The 21,367-nt window shown below is 40.9% G+C and overlaps 1 protein-coding gene across 2 annotated transcripts in view; it reads right to left on the reverse strand.

Moving 5' to 3' along the window:
• efna3b (ephrin-A3b) overlaps positions 1-8,111 on the reverse strand; it is a 253,485-nt gene extending 245,374 nt beyond the window's left edge. For both annotated transcript variants that reach the window (XM_060920465.1, XM_060920466.1), the window contains exon 1: positions 7,357-8,111. In XM_060920465.1, coding sequence (XP_060776448.1) covers positions 7,357-7,463 — 107 coding nt within the window. In that variant the 5' untranslated portion in view covers positions 7,464-8,111. The remainder of the gene's footprint in view (positions 1-7,356) is intronic.
• Positions 8,112-21,367: the final 13,256 nt, after the last annotated feature.

Genomic DNA, 21,367 nt, shown 5'->3' on the forward strand with positions numbered 1-21,367 from the left:
TCCTCTTGAACTCATTTAAATGTAAAAAATGAATCATAATTTTCATCATAACAATCCAGTTTTTAATATGTTGTTAAGTTTACTATTAAATATCCATCGGGAAAATGGACAATAAAATAAACAGGCAATAAAAATGGGTGATGACAAGAATGTCAATTTTAAAAAAAAGTTAAAAAAAAAGAAAAAAAAGCGTAACACCCAAGACACCTGCTGTGTCTGTAGTTTGACTGTAATTTGATTTTTAAGCCAGTGCAGTAAAGCATCAACATTTTGCAAACTAAATCCAAGCTGGATTATTTGAATCCGGTGTGATGTTGATTGTGTAATGCAGTAAAGCAGAGCTGCCTTTAATGATAAAGCCAATGAATGAATTTTCCTCATGAATAAGAGGACAAAACTGTACATTTTCTTATGTATGTCATGTTCCGTATTATACCTTTACCTAGAATTGTAACGATAACGTAGCTTTAAAAAAGATTAAACGTGGAAACTGCTTTCGACTTTAAGGATGCTGTTGTACAATAATTACTTTTGAGAAACACACCATGTGCACCTTCTCAGGTAAAAGAGTTTTTCTAAAGGTATACATGTACACTTGAGAATCTCACTCCTGCGACAAGATGCACTTTAATCCTTTTTTTTTTTCTCAGAGAGTGTAGAGAGGGTGCATGATGAACCATGAGGAATACAACAAAACTCAGATGTCTTCATTCACAGATTCTGATTTCGGTTCTTGACTTTGGACATTTCAAGATTTTCATGGCATCTGTTAGAATTTGGCATAGAACTTAATTTTAAAATATTTAAGATTTAAAATAGAATTCGGACAAGACTTTAGAGGGGTCATCTCCGACAGTGTGACAAATGATAATCGTGTAACATACAATAATAATAATAATAATAATAATGGGGCGGCACGGTGGTGTAGTGGTTAGCGCTGTTGCCTCACAGCAAGAAGGTCCGGGTTCGAGCCCCGTGGCCGGCGAGGGCCTTTCTGTGCGGAGTTTGCATGTTCTCCCCGTGTCCGTGTGGGTTTCCTCCGGGTGCTCCGGTTTCCCCCACAGTCCAAAGACATGCAGGTTAGGTTAACTGGTGACTCTAAATTGACCGTAGGTGTGAATGTGAGTGTGAATGGTTGTCTGTGTCTATGTGTCGGCCCTGTGATGACCTGGCGACTTGTCCAGGGTGTACCCCGCCTTTCGCCCGTAGTCAGCTGGGATAGGCTCCAGCTTGCCTGCGACCCTGTAGAACAGGATAAAGCGGCTACAGATAATGAGATGAGAATAATAATAATAATAATAATATGGGTAGTTCTTCGGTAACAGAATTACATTCACAGCAAAATGTGCTCACTTTTTTTTAGTTGCAGTACTCAAGATAATGGTATTAAATAAAAAATTCACACTGTACGGGGTATCTTTTGACCCTAAAAGAGCATCGAAAAACTGGCTGTGTTTAACTCTGGATGCAAAACCTTTCATGAGGAAAGAAAAGTCAGTAATGGATTTCATCCATCCATTATCTGTAGCCGCTTATCCTGTCCTACAGGGTCGCAGGCAAGCTGGAGCCTATCCCAGCTGACTACGGGTGAGAGGCGGGGTACACCCTGGACAAGTTGCCAAGTCATCACAGGGTTGACACATAGACGCAGACAACCAATCACACCTATGGTCAATTTAGAGCCACCAATTAGCCTAACCTACATGCCTTTGGATTGTGGGGGAAACCACAGCACCCAGACGAAACCCACGCGGACACGGGGAGAACGTGCAAACTCCACACAGAAAGGCCCTAGTCGGCCGCTGGGCTCGAACCCAGGACCTTCTTGCTGTGAGGCGACAGTGCTAACTACCACACCACCGTGCCGCCCCAGTAATGGAATTACATCAGAAAAAATTGAACTTTCATTTCATAAAATTCAAACCAAGATTTCTCTGAAGTGACCGCTATAATTTTTAAAAAAATTTATTAGCTTTTTGTCATAGCAAGATCTATATACGTACATACATTATGGCTTGGAAACCACTACAGCTTGGAAACCACTACAGCTTGCACCAATTACAGTGGCCCCATTGTACAATCTGCATGTCTTTGAACTGTGGGGGAAACCGGAGCACCCAGAGGAAACCCACGCAGACAACATGCAAACTCCACACAGAAAGGCCCTTGTCAGCCGCGAGGTTCAAACCCGGAACCTTCTTGCTGTGAGGCGACAGCGATAACCACTACACCACTGTGCCACTGTAACTGTGTTGATGATTTTTAAATATGGTTTTCAGTCCATTTTGCCTTGGATTCTATACTTTAGCAATATCACTGAGCTGACAAGTTAAGGCAATCTTAATCATTTCACAATTTTGGCCTCTCTGCTGAAGAATTGCCCATATACTGAAATCTGACAGTCTAAGCCTGGCATTATTATGACATTTAACATTGCACCAATATAGTATATAGTCTAAATAGTAAAGCTAAAGAAAGTGTAAATGTAAGACTTTTCCTTATTGCTGATGAACTAACACTGGAGATAAAACCCTGAAAAAACAAATAAATCTGGGTTAGTGACACTGCCAGAAATATGGTGCACATTTTATAAAAAAACGGTGAATAAAAGTGAAACTCTTGCCCTTATACGTCAATGTCTGTCCTCTGGGCTGTGGATGGAAGAAAGATATTAAGTAAGAGTCCCTCTGATCCCATGGCACGGCCCCTCTGCTCAGCTGGAGCATATGTATTTAATTTGATCGTGATTTTCTTCTAAATTTGTATTCTGCCCCGGGCTACTGCATTAACGGTGTGGCCAGCACTATCTGCAAACTGGGGCAATATCCGCATTATTTCTGACACTTTTAGGAAAGAAACCAAGATGGTGCACACCTTTGCAGGTACACAACCACACCAAGGTGCGTAACTCTGAATTGTTATGTACGTAGCTTGAAGTCATTTCCACTTGTCTGAATGTCAAGCGCGCGTGTGTGTGTGTGTGTGTGTGTGTGTGTGTGTGTGTGTATGTGTGTGTGTGTGTGTGTGTGTGTGTGTGTGTGTGTGTGTGTGTGTGTGTGTGTGTGTGTGTGTGTGTGTGTGAGAGGAGAGAAGGAGAGAGATGGAACTGTGGAATGGTGACACACTGCTAACACATTGGGGTCATGGTGAAAAACGGCTGAAGAGGAAAGAAGGGGAACAGAGAGGAGGAGAGACAGACGGAGACTCCCAGGGAGTAGTGGTGTGCTGGAGAAAAAGGGACTGAGGGACAAAGCGAGAGAGAGACAGAGAGACAGAGAAGGGAACATTAGTGCTATATATATATAATCTAAGAAACAAAACAGACCCTAACCAATACATAAATCTGTGTGTTTTAAGTATTTGTTTTAAGCGCTACACTTTTACTCAACATGCACAGCTGATTCCAAGCGCTTCAGAGACAGAGGGGTCAGTTATGGCACTAGCAAGTGCCCCAGCCACACTTAAGGTTTTCACAGCACCAAAAATAACTCAAATGCAACCGACCATATCGATATGCTTGGCTGACCGTTTAGTTTTAAGTATGCTGCATGTTTTGGTCAACATCATACCTGAAATATGACCTTATAAATGTTGACTTGTGGCTGTGTTTTGGCAGACTGGTTCATTCCACGGTGGTAAGTGGCCTGGATGAATGTGGTAAGTGTGGCTTGGCATCAGGCCATCACTCATTTACTATCTGGGATTATTCCTATTAAGGCCGAGGCCTGTTCTTCATTCTCTAGTGATCAAGACGGAAATCTCCACAGTGGGCTGCCATGTTCGGGTTGAAAATTCAGAAATTATCAAACACCATTATTCGAAGCTGAAGTGCTCTATTAGTGTCATAGATAATTAACAGTCTTTGGTCTGGTTCAGCACTTTGCAAAGCAGTCATTCCTGCTAAAAAAAAAAAGTGTTTCTCGTTTCCTAAAGAGTAAATCTACACAGGCAAAGAAGATTTACATTCCTCCTTTTTTTTTTTTTTTAATTTACCTATGTACAGTTCCGATCAACAGTCTGGACACACCTTCTAATTCAATGGTCTTCACTCTCCAGAATTTCTTTGCATCATATATATGCTGATGTATATAAATATAAATGTAATAAATACTATATAAATATAAATATGTTTGCTATACAATATATTGTTATAAATATGTACAGCATTTACAGTGTTCTATTATATTATGTTCTATTCATAGTAATGAGTGTGTCCATATATATATATATAAAATACCGAGTTCAATGTATTTTTTTCTTTACGTTTATGAATTAAATAACATGTTTCTCTTTACTTAGCTGAACGCTTCTTGACATAATATGGATTACTGCAGTTGTAGAACAGGGCTATTTACTGTATTATTGTTGCTGTTATTTACTATTTACTGTTTGATATCAAACGCATTAAGAAGGCAAGAAATTGCACTAATTAACTTTTGATGAGGCACACCTGACAAATGAAAAGCGTTCCAGGTGACTACCTCATGAAGCTGGTTAAGATAATGCCGATAGTGTGCAAAGCGTCATCAAGGTAAACGCTGGCTACTTTGACGAACCTAAAATACGAAACATCTACTATTTTTTAAAAACTTTTTTTCTTGAGCACATAATTCCTTATATATTCCAAATGTTATTTTGTAGTTTTTGATGTCTTCAGTATTGTTCTACAATGTAGAAAATACAAAATACAGAAAAACCTACGAATGAGTAGGGATGTACAAACTTTTGACTAGTACTGGAGGTATGTACACCAATACTGTCGTAATATTGTTATAATGTATATGTTAATCATACGCATCCCGTGCTCTATTAGCGTCATAATTAAATAACAAACAGACGAACTGACCAGTAAAAACTTTACTACACCACCATCCTTTATAGTCCGGGACCCATTTAACTAAAAAAACAAAAAAACAAAAAACAAAACAAAACAAAAACACAGACTCCCTCAGTACAAACTATTTAAAAAAGGTACATCATTTAAACATGCGCAATAATATTTAGCCTATTTGTTCGAGCCAAACAGTTTACAGACAGAACGATTTTTATAATGGTGTGTCATGATTTCCAGCACTGCAACTAAATTTTAATATTTGCCAACCTCCTGCCTGCTCTTTACCCCTTCACACACTGTGGGTCCATAGACCTCGGCATGAATCTATAAACTTTTTTACAAACTTAAAAGATGTGCAATTATGTATAAAACTAAAATCCATAAATGCTTGGCTGAATAAGTATTACTGTGTTGGTATTTAATACGCTTTTAATGCCCTGTACTAGCTCCGTAATCTTCTTTGCACTGTATTACTAAAACAATAAACGTTAAAACAGCAAATTGGCTTTAGATACAGTATTCCTGTCGATTTTTCCCTGCTGTTACAAACAAACGCACGAGCTATTGCATGGTACCCGAGATAGCAACAAAAAACATGGAATCTGTCGGCCTGGAACAACGTTTACTTGCTGCAAGCACATTTCTGCTTGCTTTATTTTTATATATTTTGTACTGCAACTTGACCTACAGTTTGAGGTCAAGCCCATGGTTGTTGCTGCCATTTTTCCATCCAGAGTAATAACAACCAATTTCAAGGGCCCATTACAGTAACTGTTTTTCATCACTTCAGCTTGGAGCGAGCTTACAAATGGCTGCTGTAGGTCTTTCACCTCCTGCCCTTCGAAGACCATGGCGTAGGCTTCGGACGTATAACAGGCCATGCCACAAGGCTGAAATATACAAACTTCCTCTGATCATCTGATATCATGGTGATAAGGAGACAAAGGCTCCATGATCTAAATTTTTTTTTTCAGGATATCTTGATATCTGCTCTAACTTTACGCTTCCACAGATGAAGCTATAAATCCATGTAACACTACAGCATTCAGATTTATCAGACAAACTAACAGCATCTATTTTTTTAAAAGGATGCCTTTGGTCATTTCTCAAAGCACAAAAAGCTTTCCTCTTATTTTCATTTGTTCTTCAAAAAAGTTATACAGTATATAGGTGTAATCGTGTCAGTATGAATGAGTCACATTGGTATAGGTTACTGTAACATCCTGTTTAATAGGTGCTGCAGAAGAAAGTCATGTGTTTAAGTGTAGAGAAGATTTTAGCACTGAGTTTAGCCTGAATATTACTGACATGATGGAAAGTGGAAGGAAATAATTCTGGGTATTCATTATTCAACCAGCTTACACGCCTTTTTGGAATGAAGTAATGTATTATATATATATATATATATATATATATATATATATATATATATATATATATATATATATATATATAGTACTGTGCAAAAGTCTTAGGCACATGTAAAGAAATGCTGTAGACCAACAATGGCTTAAAAATAATGAAATGAAATGTTTCAACATTAAAAAATACTATAAACAGTAAGCCGTAATAAATGAAACAAAGTCGATATTCGGTGTGAAACGACCCTTTGCTTTAAAAAAAATAGTAGTCTCAGGTAAAATGAGCGCAGTTTTATAAGTAGGTTTGACTGAGTCTCTTACAGAACCAGCCCCAGTTCTTCTGGACACTTTGACTGTCACACTTGCTTCTTAATTTAGCAGCAAAACCCAGTAGCCTTCATTATGTTTTCTTTTTTAATCTGAAAAGTGCTCTCTTATGTAATACGAAAAATTTTTCCTGTAATTTTGTGATGGAAAATGACGAACGTTTGGAAACCTGAAATGTTTTTGTACTGACTTAATGTAGAAGTCATAAAACAGAAATCAATAACAAAGTTTGTATGAAAAAAAAAATAGAGGGCCTACGACTTGCACAGTACTGTATGTGTGTGATATATATATATATATAAGCCAACACACCACACTACTACCTATTAGGCTATATATATATATATATATATATATATATATATATATATATATATATATATATATATATATATATATAAAGCAAGTCTTAACTAAAAAATAAAAGGTGGCGAGTTTTGAATGAACCTTTTTCTTGAATATTTTTATATTTATGGTCGAGAGAGTGTGTGTGTATATATATATATATATATATATATATATATATATATATATATATATATATAAAACGCTGTCACACCTGTTTGTCTGTGGTGAATGTTAGCCGCACAAGCTAACACACACCTTATGTCACAGGTAGCCTAAATTATTGTCATATTGGCCTACTGTGCCGAAAAAAAGCCCATTGTGTACCTATTTAATTAAAATAAAAATTAATAATAATAATAATAATTATTATTATTATTATTATTATTATTATTATTATTATTTAAAAAACCATGTATTTTATGGTGAAAGGCGTCGTGTAACCTCTGAACCGCTGTGTAAACTGGTTTGAAAGAGAAGAGCACTTACTGGATGTTGGAGCTGTTCCAGTGCACCGCGTGCCGGCTCGCGCGCGCCAGGTAAAAGTTCGCGCAGGTGAGCGCGAGCAGCAAGAGCGCGAGCGCGGCGAGCGCCATAATCCCTTCTTATCAATTGGCTATGTCTCCCTTCGACCCGTCTCTCTCTCTCTCTCTCTCTCTGGTCCGGTCCGGTCCGGTCTCTGTGGGTCCCGTCTGTCTCTCACAGCACTGACACCACCATCCCGGGGTCGCGAGAACGAAGCGCGAGACAAAGCAGTCGCTCAAACTGCGTGCACGGTGGCGCGCGCGGACTGTGCATGCGGCGTGCAAGTCAGACTCCACGGCAAGCACCGTGTCCCCATGTCTCCGCGTGTCCCTTTAACCCAATCCTGTGCCGCACAGAGCTGAGAAACAAACCCACGCGTGCTCGAGACGTTTCGGGATGGAGGCTACGCTGACCGGATGCTTGTCATTGAGAAGAAGAAGAGGAAGAAGAAAAAGTGTCCCCTTGGAGGACAGAGCAGGAGAAGACGCTGCGCGCGTGCAGGAGCCAAGTGAACAAAGGCGAAGAGACTCCGTGCAACTATATTATACTATGGCGGCGTTATTGTTGCTGTTATTGTTATTGTTTTTGTTTGTTTGGCCTATCTCATGCTCTCCATCGCCGATGATGATGATGATGATGGAGGTGATGATGATGATGATGATGCACGTTTCACAGTATGTGCCCAGAACAGGTCCTCGTGCGAGTTTTGTTCGCCTCCCTCCAACTGGCCGCATCAACTCGCCTCAAGTTCTCTCTCTCTCTCTCTCTCTCTCTCTCGGTAGGCTGCGCTCGTGCATCTTGTAGCTCCGCCCCCCGCTTGCTATAAACAGCCCCCACGTTCTTCAGCATCAAGACCCAAATCCTACACGACTCTACTGAACACATCCAAATTAAAACCAGATACAGGCTACACACACTAAGCAATGGCAGCCTCAGCTGGAGCAGTGTGAGGTTTTCACATAGGGACAACTTTCTTTTCACCCAAACTCCATCTTTTATTCAGTCAGCACTCTGCATCCCACAATCCCATATCCATCTAGCACCCATAATATGCACAAACTGGTGATTTGTGCACCCAGATGTTTAGTGCGGTCTCCTGAACGCACACCCCATCCCCGCCCCTTCAGCATGAGTAAGTCTGGTGTAATACAGTGTGATTATGGGAAATCCTCTTAGGCGAGTAAATTGATTCTCTCCTCCCTGCGCTCCCCAACTCATCTGCATGCAGGGTGTAGAATTGATGGTTAATGCACCTGTGATATGGAGAGCGTGCACACACACTAACACTCACACACACTACTACTACTACTACGACGACGACTACCCATCATTATATTTTTGCATTGAGGATGGCTTGTTGTCTCTTGTGTCGCCTCGGGGTATGTTGCTGTGGTGATGCTGTTTGTATGAAGGGATGCAGAGAGTCGGAGAGAGGAAGAGGGATAGTTTCGGTTTCCTTGCCTGCCTGCTGGGAATGAGTTGGTTAAAGAGAAGTCAAAATGATTTATTGGTAGAAAAGGAGGGAATAGAAGGAAAGTGGATGGAGAGAAAAAGCGAGAGAGGAGACAGACAGACAGACGGAGGGGGGGGGGTCATTAGGGAATCCCTCTTTTATGTTTTCGCCTATCTCAGTCACCTGCATATCAAGAAAGCTCTGTGTGTGTGTGTGTGTGTGTGTGTCTGTTAGTCTTTGTCGTCTGGCCCTGTCTTTGCTACACCCATTGTGTCAAGCTACGATGACTCTTTTGCAGTCTATTTCTATCCTTCTTTGGCTCCCTTGCTCTCTCGTGATCTACCTGTCACTTCTTTCTGTGTCTTACACTCATCCATCTGCCATCTCTCTCTCTCTCTCTCTCTCTCTCTCTCTCTCTCACTCCCTGTTTTTAATTCCAGTACAGAAGTGTTTCCCTTCTGCTTTCATCCTTCACTCCAGCATCCTGGTGACAGCAGAAAACCTTTGAAGCACCCATACATACATACATACACACATACATACATACATACATTTATGGGACGGGAAAAAAAGTTTTTTCAGAGAGTCGGAGAGAGGAATGGAATGTTGTTTTTTTAACACACTTGTACATGTATGCTTGATTTCAAATAGACTGCTACATGAAGTATTTTTATAATTTTCCTTTCAGCTACACCTTTCTCAAATGCCTCTTTAGTCACATTGAGCCAAGACCAGCAAACACTTCATCATGGCTTTCGCATGTTTAGTTTTTCATTTCTTTATTTTCCCGACAGAAACCGGTTCAGATATCTGTATGGGGGGGCTTTGTCAGATTTCATAAAGCAGCTTTCATTTGCAACACTGCTTCCCCAATCCAATCGGGCTTTTCCCTCTCGATAGCAGATGAAGAAAAATGGCCCCTGTGGTGTAGCCGGGGCCGCCGGCACACCGGCCCTTATGACATTTAGCTTGGCACGGTCCTATCCGTCACACAGCCCGTTTCCCCCACTCAAATCCAATCTCGCTGCCCTCATAACGCTCAACCTAATACCAAACTCCCCCAGCCGAGTTTTCTCCACGCACCAGCTGCGAGGGAAATCACAGGCAGGGTGGCATGGCTGACTTGACCTCTTGACACAGGAAGTCCTTTCTCAGACAGCCGTGTGACACACACGGAGATGTGGAGGAGAGGACAAAGTGATGCATTCATCCAGCAAGCAAAGCGATTAGAGAAAAAAAACAGGCATTTTTTTTTATTTGTGTGAACGACCTGACCTTTAAAATAAATTCACAATCACAGCTGTGGCTTTTGGCAGATTCAGTTTTCTCATGAAATTATTAAAATAAGTTTTGTTTCTGCTTGCTCTCTCTCTCTCTCTCTCTCTCTCTCTCTCTCTCTCTCTCTCTCTCTCTCTCTCTCTCTCGCTCCTTCACTGTCATTCCCCAAAGTGTTCAGTGTTGTGTTAGTAAACCATACTGACATCCAACCTCCCTCCCTTGGCCTCCCTCCTGCCTCATTCTCGCTCTCTCTTTCTTTCTCTCTCTCTCTCCCTCCCTCCCGTCTCTCTTTCACTCCACTGACTGACATGAATTTTCAATCTCACTGTTTACCTTCCACTGCTGTGCCTAAAACAACACTGGAAAAGATAGAGCCCACATAGGAGAGGGAGGGAGCAGGGCAAAAGGGAGGTAGAGAGACAGAGAAAGAGGAAAAGAGAGAAAGAGGGAGAGGATGTGGCAAAGAAAACAAAGGCAGAGGTGTTAGAGACTATGGAGTTTTGGGTGGGAAGGGAAAGGGAAAGAGGTGCAAAAAGAGAGAAAAGAAGCTGTGTGTGTGTGTGTGTGTGTGTGTGTGCACGAGAGAGAGAATTGATGCATATAAGTACAGTAATAACATTGTAAATACAATGTATTTGTGGAAAGATTGATGGAAGGACTAGGATACATTATAGAATTGATACGCAACATACTATTGACAAAAATGAGTGACAAATTAAAGGAAAGCCAACATACCACATGTTCGTAAGGTGCTGGGCCAGCATGAGCCAGAACAGCTTCAGTGTTCCCTGGTTTAGATTCTATGTTTTTCCATGCATTTGGAAGTGTACCAGAGGGAAGATCTACTGTACATTCTTCCAAAAAGTATTCCTTCAGTCATGGTGATCCAGTCCAACATCTACATCGGTCCAAAATCTCCCATCGGAGTTCAGCTGGACTGAAATCGAGTGACTATGTTTAAAGGGGAACTGAAGGCAAATTTTTTATTATCAAAATTCCATTTATCTCATTTTATTAAATATAGGAATGCATTTTTGATAGCTATTTTGTCACTGCTATAGCAAGTTATGAGCATTTGAAATATGCTCTGTAATATATCAGTCCGTATGTCAAAGCGATGGCCATAAACGAGATTCGCTGAGACCTGTGCAAGACATCGTAGGACGGAAGTAAAACGTACAGTGGAAATCAAAGTGGCCAATATCTCCCAACATTGTCAAAAGACGCGCGCGCCCTCTTTCGAATGCTGATGTAATTAAGCTGGAAGTTTTGTTTGTTTTGATAGCAATCAGGAAAGTTTGAAAAAAGCAGGCAGTAATTGTCATTTAAACTCGTTTTTGTGCAATATTTCATTTGGAAAACAGTTTTCAAAATGGCGGCACTGACACCTGGCTGACACTTCACGTTTTGAAGTCTCGCACAAGTCTCGTGAAGATCGCGCGGATAAGTGACGCCTGCTGTGGACCAAACGAACTAAATTCAACATGGCTAAAAACCGAACAGGCCGATAAGTATCATATTTAATTGCAATTAGTTGCCAATACAAGTCACGATATAAGGTTACTAAAACCGAAAATGTAATTGAATAACACGCTAATTAAGAAATAAAGCAAGTTTAAAAATGACTTCAGTTCTCCTTTAACAGATAACACTGGCCAACAATTTTTCAGAAGTTGTCTGCTTCCGAGATGAAATTGGCTGTTTGTTATGAAATTTGGTGTGTTGAATTCAAATATGACAATTAAAACAGCTGATTGGTTATGACTTCCAAGATATTTAAGAGTTTACATTTTATACTTATGTATATTGTGTAGATTGTAACGTTTTAAGTATAAATTATAAACCTAGGTCTGTTCATGTGTTTATGGTTGGTTTATATGATATTTCACCTGTTCTCTTTATGTCACACCAGAAAATCAGCAAAAAATTATATTAAAAAAAATGGTAAACCAAATGGCAAAAAAAAAAATGTGGCAATGGCAAAAAAATGAACCAAATGGCAAAAAAATATATTAGTACTGAATAGGTTTAGTCCTTATTCAGTGGTACCCACTCAGTGCTTTTTGGCAGCTTGTCTCTTGTGTTCATGAAATGGAGCATCTCTTGTCAAGTTTGTCAAGCAAAGACTTAATCTCAAGTGCATAGCACTGTATGATTTTTTTTTGAGCTGATATAAGGCAATATGTTCAGCAGAGTGATGTAAGTTGACTTATGATTGCACCATCAGTGACTTCTAGGAATAACATGTTATCATGTGTGATGCAATACCGGCTTCAGATTGCATCATTCATTGTTTTGCCAAAAAAATAAGTACAGTCCAAACCCAATCATAGATTTATTCATAGAGCCAATCTTGAAAACTAGAGCCAATGAACAATTTTAAGTTTCATTTTTGTTCTCAGCGACCCAGAATTAGTAAAGTGTATATATATATATATATATATATATATATATATATATATATATATATATATATATATATATATATATATATATATAAAAGCATTTTGGCTGTAGACCAGTGTAATCAGAGGTGGACAGTAACGAAGTACATTTATTTGAGTACTGTACTTAAGTACACTTTTTGAGTATCTATACTTTACTTGAGTATTTTTTAAAATCTTTTGCAACTTATGACTTTAACTTTTAACATTTGAAAGGAAAATATCGTACTTCTTACGCCACTACATTTCTATCAAGGTCCTTGTTACTCGTTACTATGAAGCAGCTTTGAAAGTGGATGTTTTTTCTTTTCTTTTCTAAAACATGATTGTTTTTTTCACAGATGACACTGACCCAGTCTACCAGTAATCACTAGGGTCAGTTCACGTCCATAGACTGTATAAAATCAAGTTCAATGATTTCTCCGCAGCAGAACACGATCAGCTGATGGCAGAATGGAAGGACGTGGTTCTTCTGGGGAACGCATGCACTCACGGCCATACCGAGAACCCATGTTTCAGTTTTCTGAAAGGAATAAAGATTCATTTTGTTTTAAATGTTTGCTTTGTTTGCCTAAAACAGAGCACATCACAGCCTACAAAAACTCACTGTCCAACTTACAGTATGGGAGCACATTGAGGTATGTAAACATTTTATTCCAAGAGAAAGCTTGCAATGAAGTTGTATGTTCTTTTAGAGCTAGCGATAATGTTGCAATTAAACACAGATTTCTACATTGGCAAGCTTATGCTAAAACATTTCAGAAAGGACTTCAGATAAGTCAATGTTATTCATGTTAGCGTAACTCCGTTTTTACATGCTAACTAACAGTGTCCCAGTTAACTAGCTATGTGTAAATGTTAGCTGTGGACAAGGCTATGGAAAGTTGGTGGGCAAATCCATAGAAAGTCATTTGACTAACCAGACTGCATAGATAAGGTGCTTATTCTATAGGTTCTACAAGCTAGTCAGTAAATCCAGCCGGTTACTTCAGAGGCATTATGTTTTGTAAGCATTGTGGAAATAATACAACAGTGCATTGACAGAAAATGTCCTTTTAATATTTAAGTATTTTTAAAAGCAAGTACTTCAGTACTTTAACTTAAGTTAAAATTTGACTGGAGAACTTTCACTTGTATTGGAGTAACATTTGGCCAGTGGGATCTGTACTTTGACTTAATTAATGAAGTTAGGTATTTTGTCCACCTCTGCAGATAACTAAAAATTATTCCAGGAAATTGAGACATACATGAGTTGATAGCCGAGTCAGCTATAAGCCATATACGATGAGATTGAGTGGAATAACTGCTTTATTCTATCCACATTCACTGGATGTTGAGAAACAGCATTTTTATTTTTATTTTTTGCAAATTCGATACATAAAAACTTTATACAAAACATCCAACAAAATCATTTCCGCTTAGGCGGACTACTTAAAAACATACTGGTGGCTGCACAAATTGACTTTAGTGTTGTTGGTTTTTTTGTAGAAAGTGCCGTCTTGCTGTCATGCCAAGGTATAGAATAGCTTTAGACATTTATTTAATTCTTTCTTGGACATTTCAGTTTTGTAATTTTCAAATTTCTTTTCGCTTTTGAACCAGTCTAAAAAAAAAATCAACAAATTGAATGCTTAAAGATTGAAGAATGCAAACAAACCGGCGAAATGACAGGAGCAATTAGTGAAAAATGCTATAATAATAATAATAATAATAATAATACTTGGAAATAAAAAAAGATACATTCTTACCATGAAATATTTCCATTCCATATTTTGTTGCTTTTTTTTTCATTTTTTGGGGTTTTATTTTTGAGTAGAGTTTTTATTTCGTTCTCGGTTGGTTCAGCAAAACGCTCTGCCAATTTGTTTTTCTCTACTCACAGTATATGAGCTGATATCCTATTTATAGAGTAGCCAATCAGAGCACGTGATTGCTCCTAAGCCAGTGAATGTGGGTAGAATAATGTATATTATCCTGCTTATTGCAAGGCTACATAGTAAAGAAATCAATAATTTGGCACAAAATATTGATTTAAAAATAATTTTATTGTCTCTGCAAAATGAAGTGGTTCATAGCAACAGATTGTATAATGCTATAATTGACCAATCATATTCGAGTATTCAACAAAGAAGGTTATAGCATATGATTTACATCATTTTCATCAATATCAAACCATTCAGTGAGTTCTTGTGTTCGATGGATGGGGCAGAGTCATCCTGGAAGTGACCACACCCATCAGGATGCAGTATTTGAGTTTGGGATAAAGCTAATTCATCTGAAGAACTCTTTGTAGCGATGTTTTCTTGTAAAGGGACAAGTGGACTTGATCCATGCCAGGAAAATGCAACTACACTGTTTTTTATTTTAATTTGTTACTGATGTGCACGTGTGTGTGAGGAATGTGAGCAAATATGGTAATATGCTCTTACAAACACAGATACAAATATTGTGCATAATTTTCCTTTTTCTCCTAACTCGAGGTGTGTATAAGGACTGGGATGCTTTGACCCAACAAAAAATGTACACGAGCGTGAGGTTCATGATGGTATGAACGTTCAAATATGAACCTCGCAGGACAAACGAAGACCGCATTTATAAACAGAAACATAGTGACACGAAAAATGTAAAGGAGAACTGAAGTCATTTTTAAACTTGCGGTATTACTTAATTAACGTGTTATTCAATTACGTTTTCGGTTTTAGTAACCTTATATTGTGACTCGTATTGGCAACTAAGTGCAATTACATATTATACTTATCGGCCTATTTGGTTTTTAGCCATGTTGAATTTAGTTCGTTTGGTCCACAGCAGGGTGTAGGGGGCCCTGGATAGAGATAGTACCCTTGTTCGCCCACAGCTGCACCCTCCTCCATAGGGTGGTCGGACAACACCGGTTCTCATCCATCCCTTAAAGCTCTCACGTGTTGGCTCCAAGCGCCACACCCTGGTACACCATCTCAGCTGACGGGCTAAACCACGTGAGGGGATGGTGCCCACACTGCACCATTGGGCAGATGAGCTGCACCAGGCAGCCAACGGCCAGGGCGGAAGAGGTCTACCAGACCCAATGGCCACGTGAAAAGGAGAAAACCTTCCAAATCTGGAGTGGAGACCCATAGGCGGTTCTGTGCTTTATGTAAACACCATTCCGGCAGCTCCTGCAGTCAAGTTGACACCAAACATCATGCTCTGCATTCCTTTGGACCCTGTCAGTAAGGCTGAGAGGGGGATTCTGATGCTTGGGCCACCCAGGACCTCCATACTTTGGCCCAGGCTTTGCGCCCTGGAGAGGATACTCCAGCCCTGCTGCAAAGCACGTATACAAATCAGAAGTTCTCAGTTACAGATTATAAGCCCTTCCAAATTGGCATACAGGAAGGACGCCACAGGTCAACTTTGATGGTGGGAGGGACCACTGAAGTCCTATCGTTTGACTACCACCTGCCTCAAGCCGGGCAGCCCCCAGCCACTTACGGTAGGTGTCGATCCGCCAACGTCTGCTGCTCCAGAGGGTGTCTGGAGCTCAGTGTTTCAACCAAACATGAAGAACGGACAGAAACCCAGTACCCAACAGCCACAGTAACATTAAAACAAAGAGAAAGACTCTAGTTTTGCATATTGCTACATGGAATGTGCGCACAATGTGTACAGACTTCTCCGATGACCTGCGAGAGGTAGAGAACATGAGGAAAACTGCAATTATTGACAGAGAACTGTCTAGGCATAGCAGCCCTTCAAGAAACCAGGCTTGCCTCAAGTGGCTCCTTGAGAGAGGAGAACTACACATTCTTCTGGAAGGGCAGAGGACCTGATGAGCCGCGCCAACATGGAGTTGGCTTTGCTGTCAGAAACACTCTACTAGCTGCAGTAGAACCTCCCACTGGAGGCACTGAATGCCTTCTCTCCATGCGCCTCAACACTGCTGCTGGACCTGTCAACATCCTCAGTGTCTACGCTCTTACTCTCAACTCCTCAGAAGACACTAAGGACCAGTTCTACGAGCAGCTGAATGAACTGATCACAAGTTGTCAGAAGGATGAGACATTGTTCCTACTAGGTGACTTTAATGCCAGAGTTGGCACAGACCATGAGTCCTGGCCTACCAGTCTTGGCCACCATGGCATTGGAAGGATGAATGGAAATGGACAGAGACTGTTGGAACTGTGTTCTTACCACAATCTCTGCATTACTAACTCCTTCTTTGAGTGCAAACCACAGCATAAAGTATCCTGGGAGCGCCCAAGGTTTCACCGTTAGCATCAGCTTGACCTGATTATCACCAGGCACACTGCTTTAAACAGTGTCCTTCTTACCAGAAGCTACCACAGAGCAGACTGTGACACAGACCATGCCCTTGTGAGCAGTAAAGTACACCTACAACCTCGAACTGTGCATTGCTCTAAGCCTAAGGGTCAACCTCGCATAAATGTTGCACACATGTCACTCCCTGACAGAGTCACAGAGTATGTGTCCAGGCTAGATCAAGCTTTCCAGCAAATGTCACATGACGCCCCTGATGCCACAATAAAATGGAAAGTCATGCAAGACGTCGTTCACAACGCAGGAATTGCCACGTTTGGTAAGAAAGGCCGGCCTAGTCAAGACTGGTTCAACGCTCACATCTCCACAATGGAGCCAGTAATTGAGGCCAAATGCAGAGCCTTCTTAGCATACAAGAGTTGTCCCAGTGTTCAGATGCTCACAGCACTCAGGAACACTTGAAATACCGCACAATGTGCTGCCAGAGAGTGCGCAAACGTCTACTGGCGGCAACTATGTGCAGGGATACAGTGGAGCACAGAGTCCAGAGACCTTCGGGGAATGTACAATGGCATCAAGAAGGCTCGAGGACCAACTGTGAAAAAGACTGCCCCCCTGAAATTTCTGTCAGGGGAAATGATCACTGAGCGTAAGGAGCAAATGGCTAGATGGGTAGAACACTACTCTCAACTCTACTCACATGAGACGTCAGTCTCCAACACCATCCTCAACAGTATGAAAGACCTTCCCATTATGGAGGAACTTGATGAAGTGCCAACTATTGAAGAATGGAGCAAAGCCATCGACTCCCTCCCATGTGAGAAGGCACCAGGTAGTGACAACATCCCACCTGAAGCCATCAAGCATGGGAAACCGGCCCTGCTTCAGCCGCTGTACAAGCTACTCTGCCTCTGTTGAGAGGAAGGGGCTGCTCCCCAGGACATGCGTGATGCAACCATTGTGACGCTCTATAAAAACAAGGGAGATCGTGGGGACTGTAACAACTACAGGGGCATCTCACTCCTGAATATAGTCAGCAAGGTGTATGCTTGGATCCTTCTAAACAGACTAAAAATCCTGGCTGATCGTGTTTATCCAGAATCTCAGTGCAGATTTAGGGTGGGAAGGTCAACAACCGACATGATTTTCTCCCTGCATCAACTGCAGGAAAAGAGCAGAGAGCAAGGCCAACCCCTGTACATGCTGTTTATAGACCTTATCAAAGCCTTCAATCTAGTCAGTAGAACTCCTAAAGAAGATCGGCTGCCCACCAAAACTGTGTAGCATGGTGGTGTCTTTCCACACCAACATGAAAGGAACAGTCTTGTACAATGGATTCTGCTCGGACTGACACTCTTTGGAATTTTCTTTTCCATACTTCTGTCGCACGCCTTCAACATATCCACAGACGGCATTTATCTGCACACAAGGTCCAACGGAAAGCTGTTTAACCTTGCACGACTCCACTCCAAGACCGAGGTGAGGACAGTACTCCTAAGAGAGATGCTTTTTGCGGATGATGCAGTGCTCGTGGCCCATACAGTGGCCTCACTTCAGAGATTGAGCAACTTCTTTGGCACTGCATGTAAGCTGTTTGGACTCACCGTAAGCTTGGAGAAAACTTGCATTTGTGCACAAGGGGTTAGCACACCCCCTGCTATCACCATGGACAATGTACTCTTAAAAACAGTGGACAGCTTCACCTACCTAGGCTCTACAGTTACCAACACACTCTCACTAGACGCTGAACTAGACAAACGGATTGGGAAGGCTAATACCATGATGGCAAGACTCACCCAGAGGGTATGGGAAAACAGAGTTCTGTCGCTGCACTTGCAGCAGAGAAACGGAGACAATGGAAGATTGTAGCACCAAACGCACCCTCAACTGCACAACACATATGCACTGTGTACAATAGGGCGTGCAGATCCAGGAGTGGACTCTTAAGCCACATTAGAAGCCACAACAGAAGTCACACCTCCAGAGGCGCACAGATGGTCTCCTGAGACTGGACTGCCAAAGAGAGAGAGAGGTCCATGGCAGGTGTCACTTATCCATGCAATCTTCACAAGACTTGTGTGAGATTTCGAAACGTGAAGTGTCAGCCACGTATCAGTGCTGCCATTTTGAAAACTGTTTTCCAAACGAAATATTGCACAAAAATGAGTTTAAATGACGATTACTGCCTACTTTTTTCAAACTTTCCTGATTGCTATCAAAACAAACAAAACTTCCAGCTTGATTACATCAGCATTCGAAAGAGGGCACGTGCGTCTTTTGACAACATTGGCAGATGTTGCCCTGTGTCCGAAATCACTACCTACTCACTATATAGGGCACTGTATAGTGGGGACGCCATGTAGTGCTGTCCGAAACTTTAGTAAGGATTACACCCTATATAGTCTCTCAAAGTATCCCACAATGCATCACAAAAAGTAGTGTACAACCGATGGTCACTAAGCAAAGGAATATGTCTTATCATTTATTGCAGTCACGCTGAAAGAAATCAAATTAAAAGTCTCAAATTTGATTTAATAAAAGGCAGCGGCAAAGAAGAAAGTATTCAGCCTTGATTTAAAAAAAAACCCTGAAAGATGCAGGTACTTCGTATGATTAATGTGGGAAATGTGCTCAGTATAATATGGATTTATCACAAAAACATATGCATGTGTTTATTATTTTGAAAACCCACCAGCTGACTGATCTGGCACGCTTTAATTGTGCGACAGCAATGACGTAAATACCAGCGTGACGGACTAGTGTCCGAAAGTGTTTTTTCATTTTACCAATGAGCTCACTATATAGTCCTCTTTAGAGTAATTCCCTATATAGGGAGTAGTGAACGAGTGAGCGATTTCAGACACAGAGTTAGCCACTTTGATTTCCGCTGTACGTTTTACTTCCGTCCTACGATGTCTCGCACAAGTCTCAGCGAATCTCGTTTATGCCCATTGCTTTGACATATGGACATATATTACATAGCATATTTCAAACACTCATAACTTGCTATACCAGTGACAAAATAGCTATCAAAAATGCATTCCTATATTTAATAAAATGAGAAAATAGAATTTTGATAATAAAAAATTTCCCTTCAGTTCTCCTTTAACTGCCTGCTCAGGGACAAGGTGCTTTAATTTAGGCTACTAGTTTGTTAACTCAAAATACTCAATTCTTCAATTTGTCAGAAACCTTCACAAGCATGCCTAAACAAAAATTGTACCTGTGTGAGCAGACTTTTTTAAAAAAACATATAGTTTTTTGGACATCCATAGTCGAGAACAGTTATGAACTGGAGTGATATAGCTGAGGTTGAGGAACTGTCAGAGCCAGAATCCACACACAAGATGGCAGTTCTGCCATTTCTACCTCTGTGTTTCTGTTGTACTAGGATTTTTTTTCGGGAGGCAGAGTGGTAGGGTTTACATTTAATTTGAGAAAAAAAACCCTTCCAGTTTAGGCCACGCCCACTTCAGGTTTAAAGCCGAGGATACAGATAGTGTGATTGTGTTACACCGCTAGTGTGTGTACTAGACAAAATAAGGGAAATGGCATTCATGATATACAGTTCTATATAGCCTACTCTACTGAGAGAGAGAGAGAGAGAGAGAGAGAGAGATGTACCAGAGAACTGATTAGACAGAGAGCACAGGTTAATAGCAGGCCACAAGCTAACTGAATAAGTGGACAGAGCGTGTTTAAAGGAGAGAGAGAGCGAGAGAGAGAGTGATGGCTAGACAAAGGGTGCGGTAGCTAATAGCATGTAAGGCAACTGATCAGTATGTGTGTGTAAGAAGGACAGAATGAAAGAGCCAGGACTCGCAGGACATTAGGGGTGAAATGGAACAGAGAGACAGAAAGTGAAGGATCTTAAGATATATAGAGAGAGGAAACAAAGAGCGATGAAGAGAGAAAGCAGGGAGGAAAAAGGGAGTCTGAGAAAAAGAGAGAGAGCTCAGAATAGACACACTCAGCAGCATGAAATATTGAACGCGGGAGCAAGAAAACAAGACAAAGAGGAGGAAAATGGAGGGACTGATAGAGATAAATACAATGGTTATTTGGGCAGCGCGTGTCGGCAAAGAGGGCGAGATGGAGCGAGAGACAAGCGAAGACGAGGGCTGCAGAGAAAGATGGATGATGGAAAGAATCCTGACTTTGGCACTGCGATGGAGGGTGGGAGGAGAGGGCAGAGAGAGAGAGAGACAGAGAGAGGGCATAGAAAGAGAGAGAGAGAGAGAGAGAAGGAACATTTTTGGAGGTGGAAAAATAGATGGTTTAGGTTGGAAATAGCAGTCTGCAAAGTGTTTCATCCTTCTCATCCTCATCTCCCTTCATTCCTCTCTCTCTCTCTCTCTCTCTCTCTTTGATCTCTCATTCACTGATCTCCTCCTCTCCCTTACTGTCAAATATTTAAGATGTATGGCAGCTTTTGTGCAAATTACCATGCAGATCCGCGAGTGTTTCTAGCTCCATCAAATGCCACTCCTCTCATTCACCAACCCAAACACCTGCATCTCCTCCTCCTCCTCCTCCTGCC

Source organism: Neoarius graeffei, chromosome 5 (genome assembly GCF_027579695.1).
Source record: "Neoarius graeffei isolate fNeoGra1 chromosome 5, fNeoGra1.pri, whole genome shotgun sequence".
NCBI classification, from domain to species: Eukaryota; Metazoa; Chordata; class Actinopteri; order Siluriformes; family Ariidae; genus Neoarius; species Neoarius graeffei.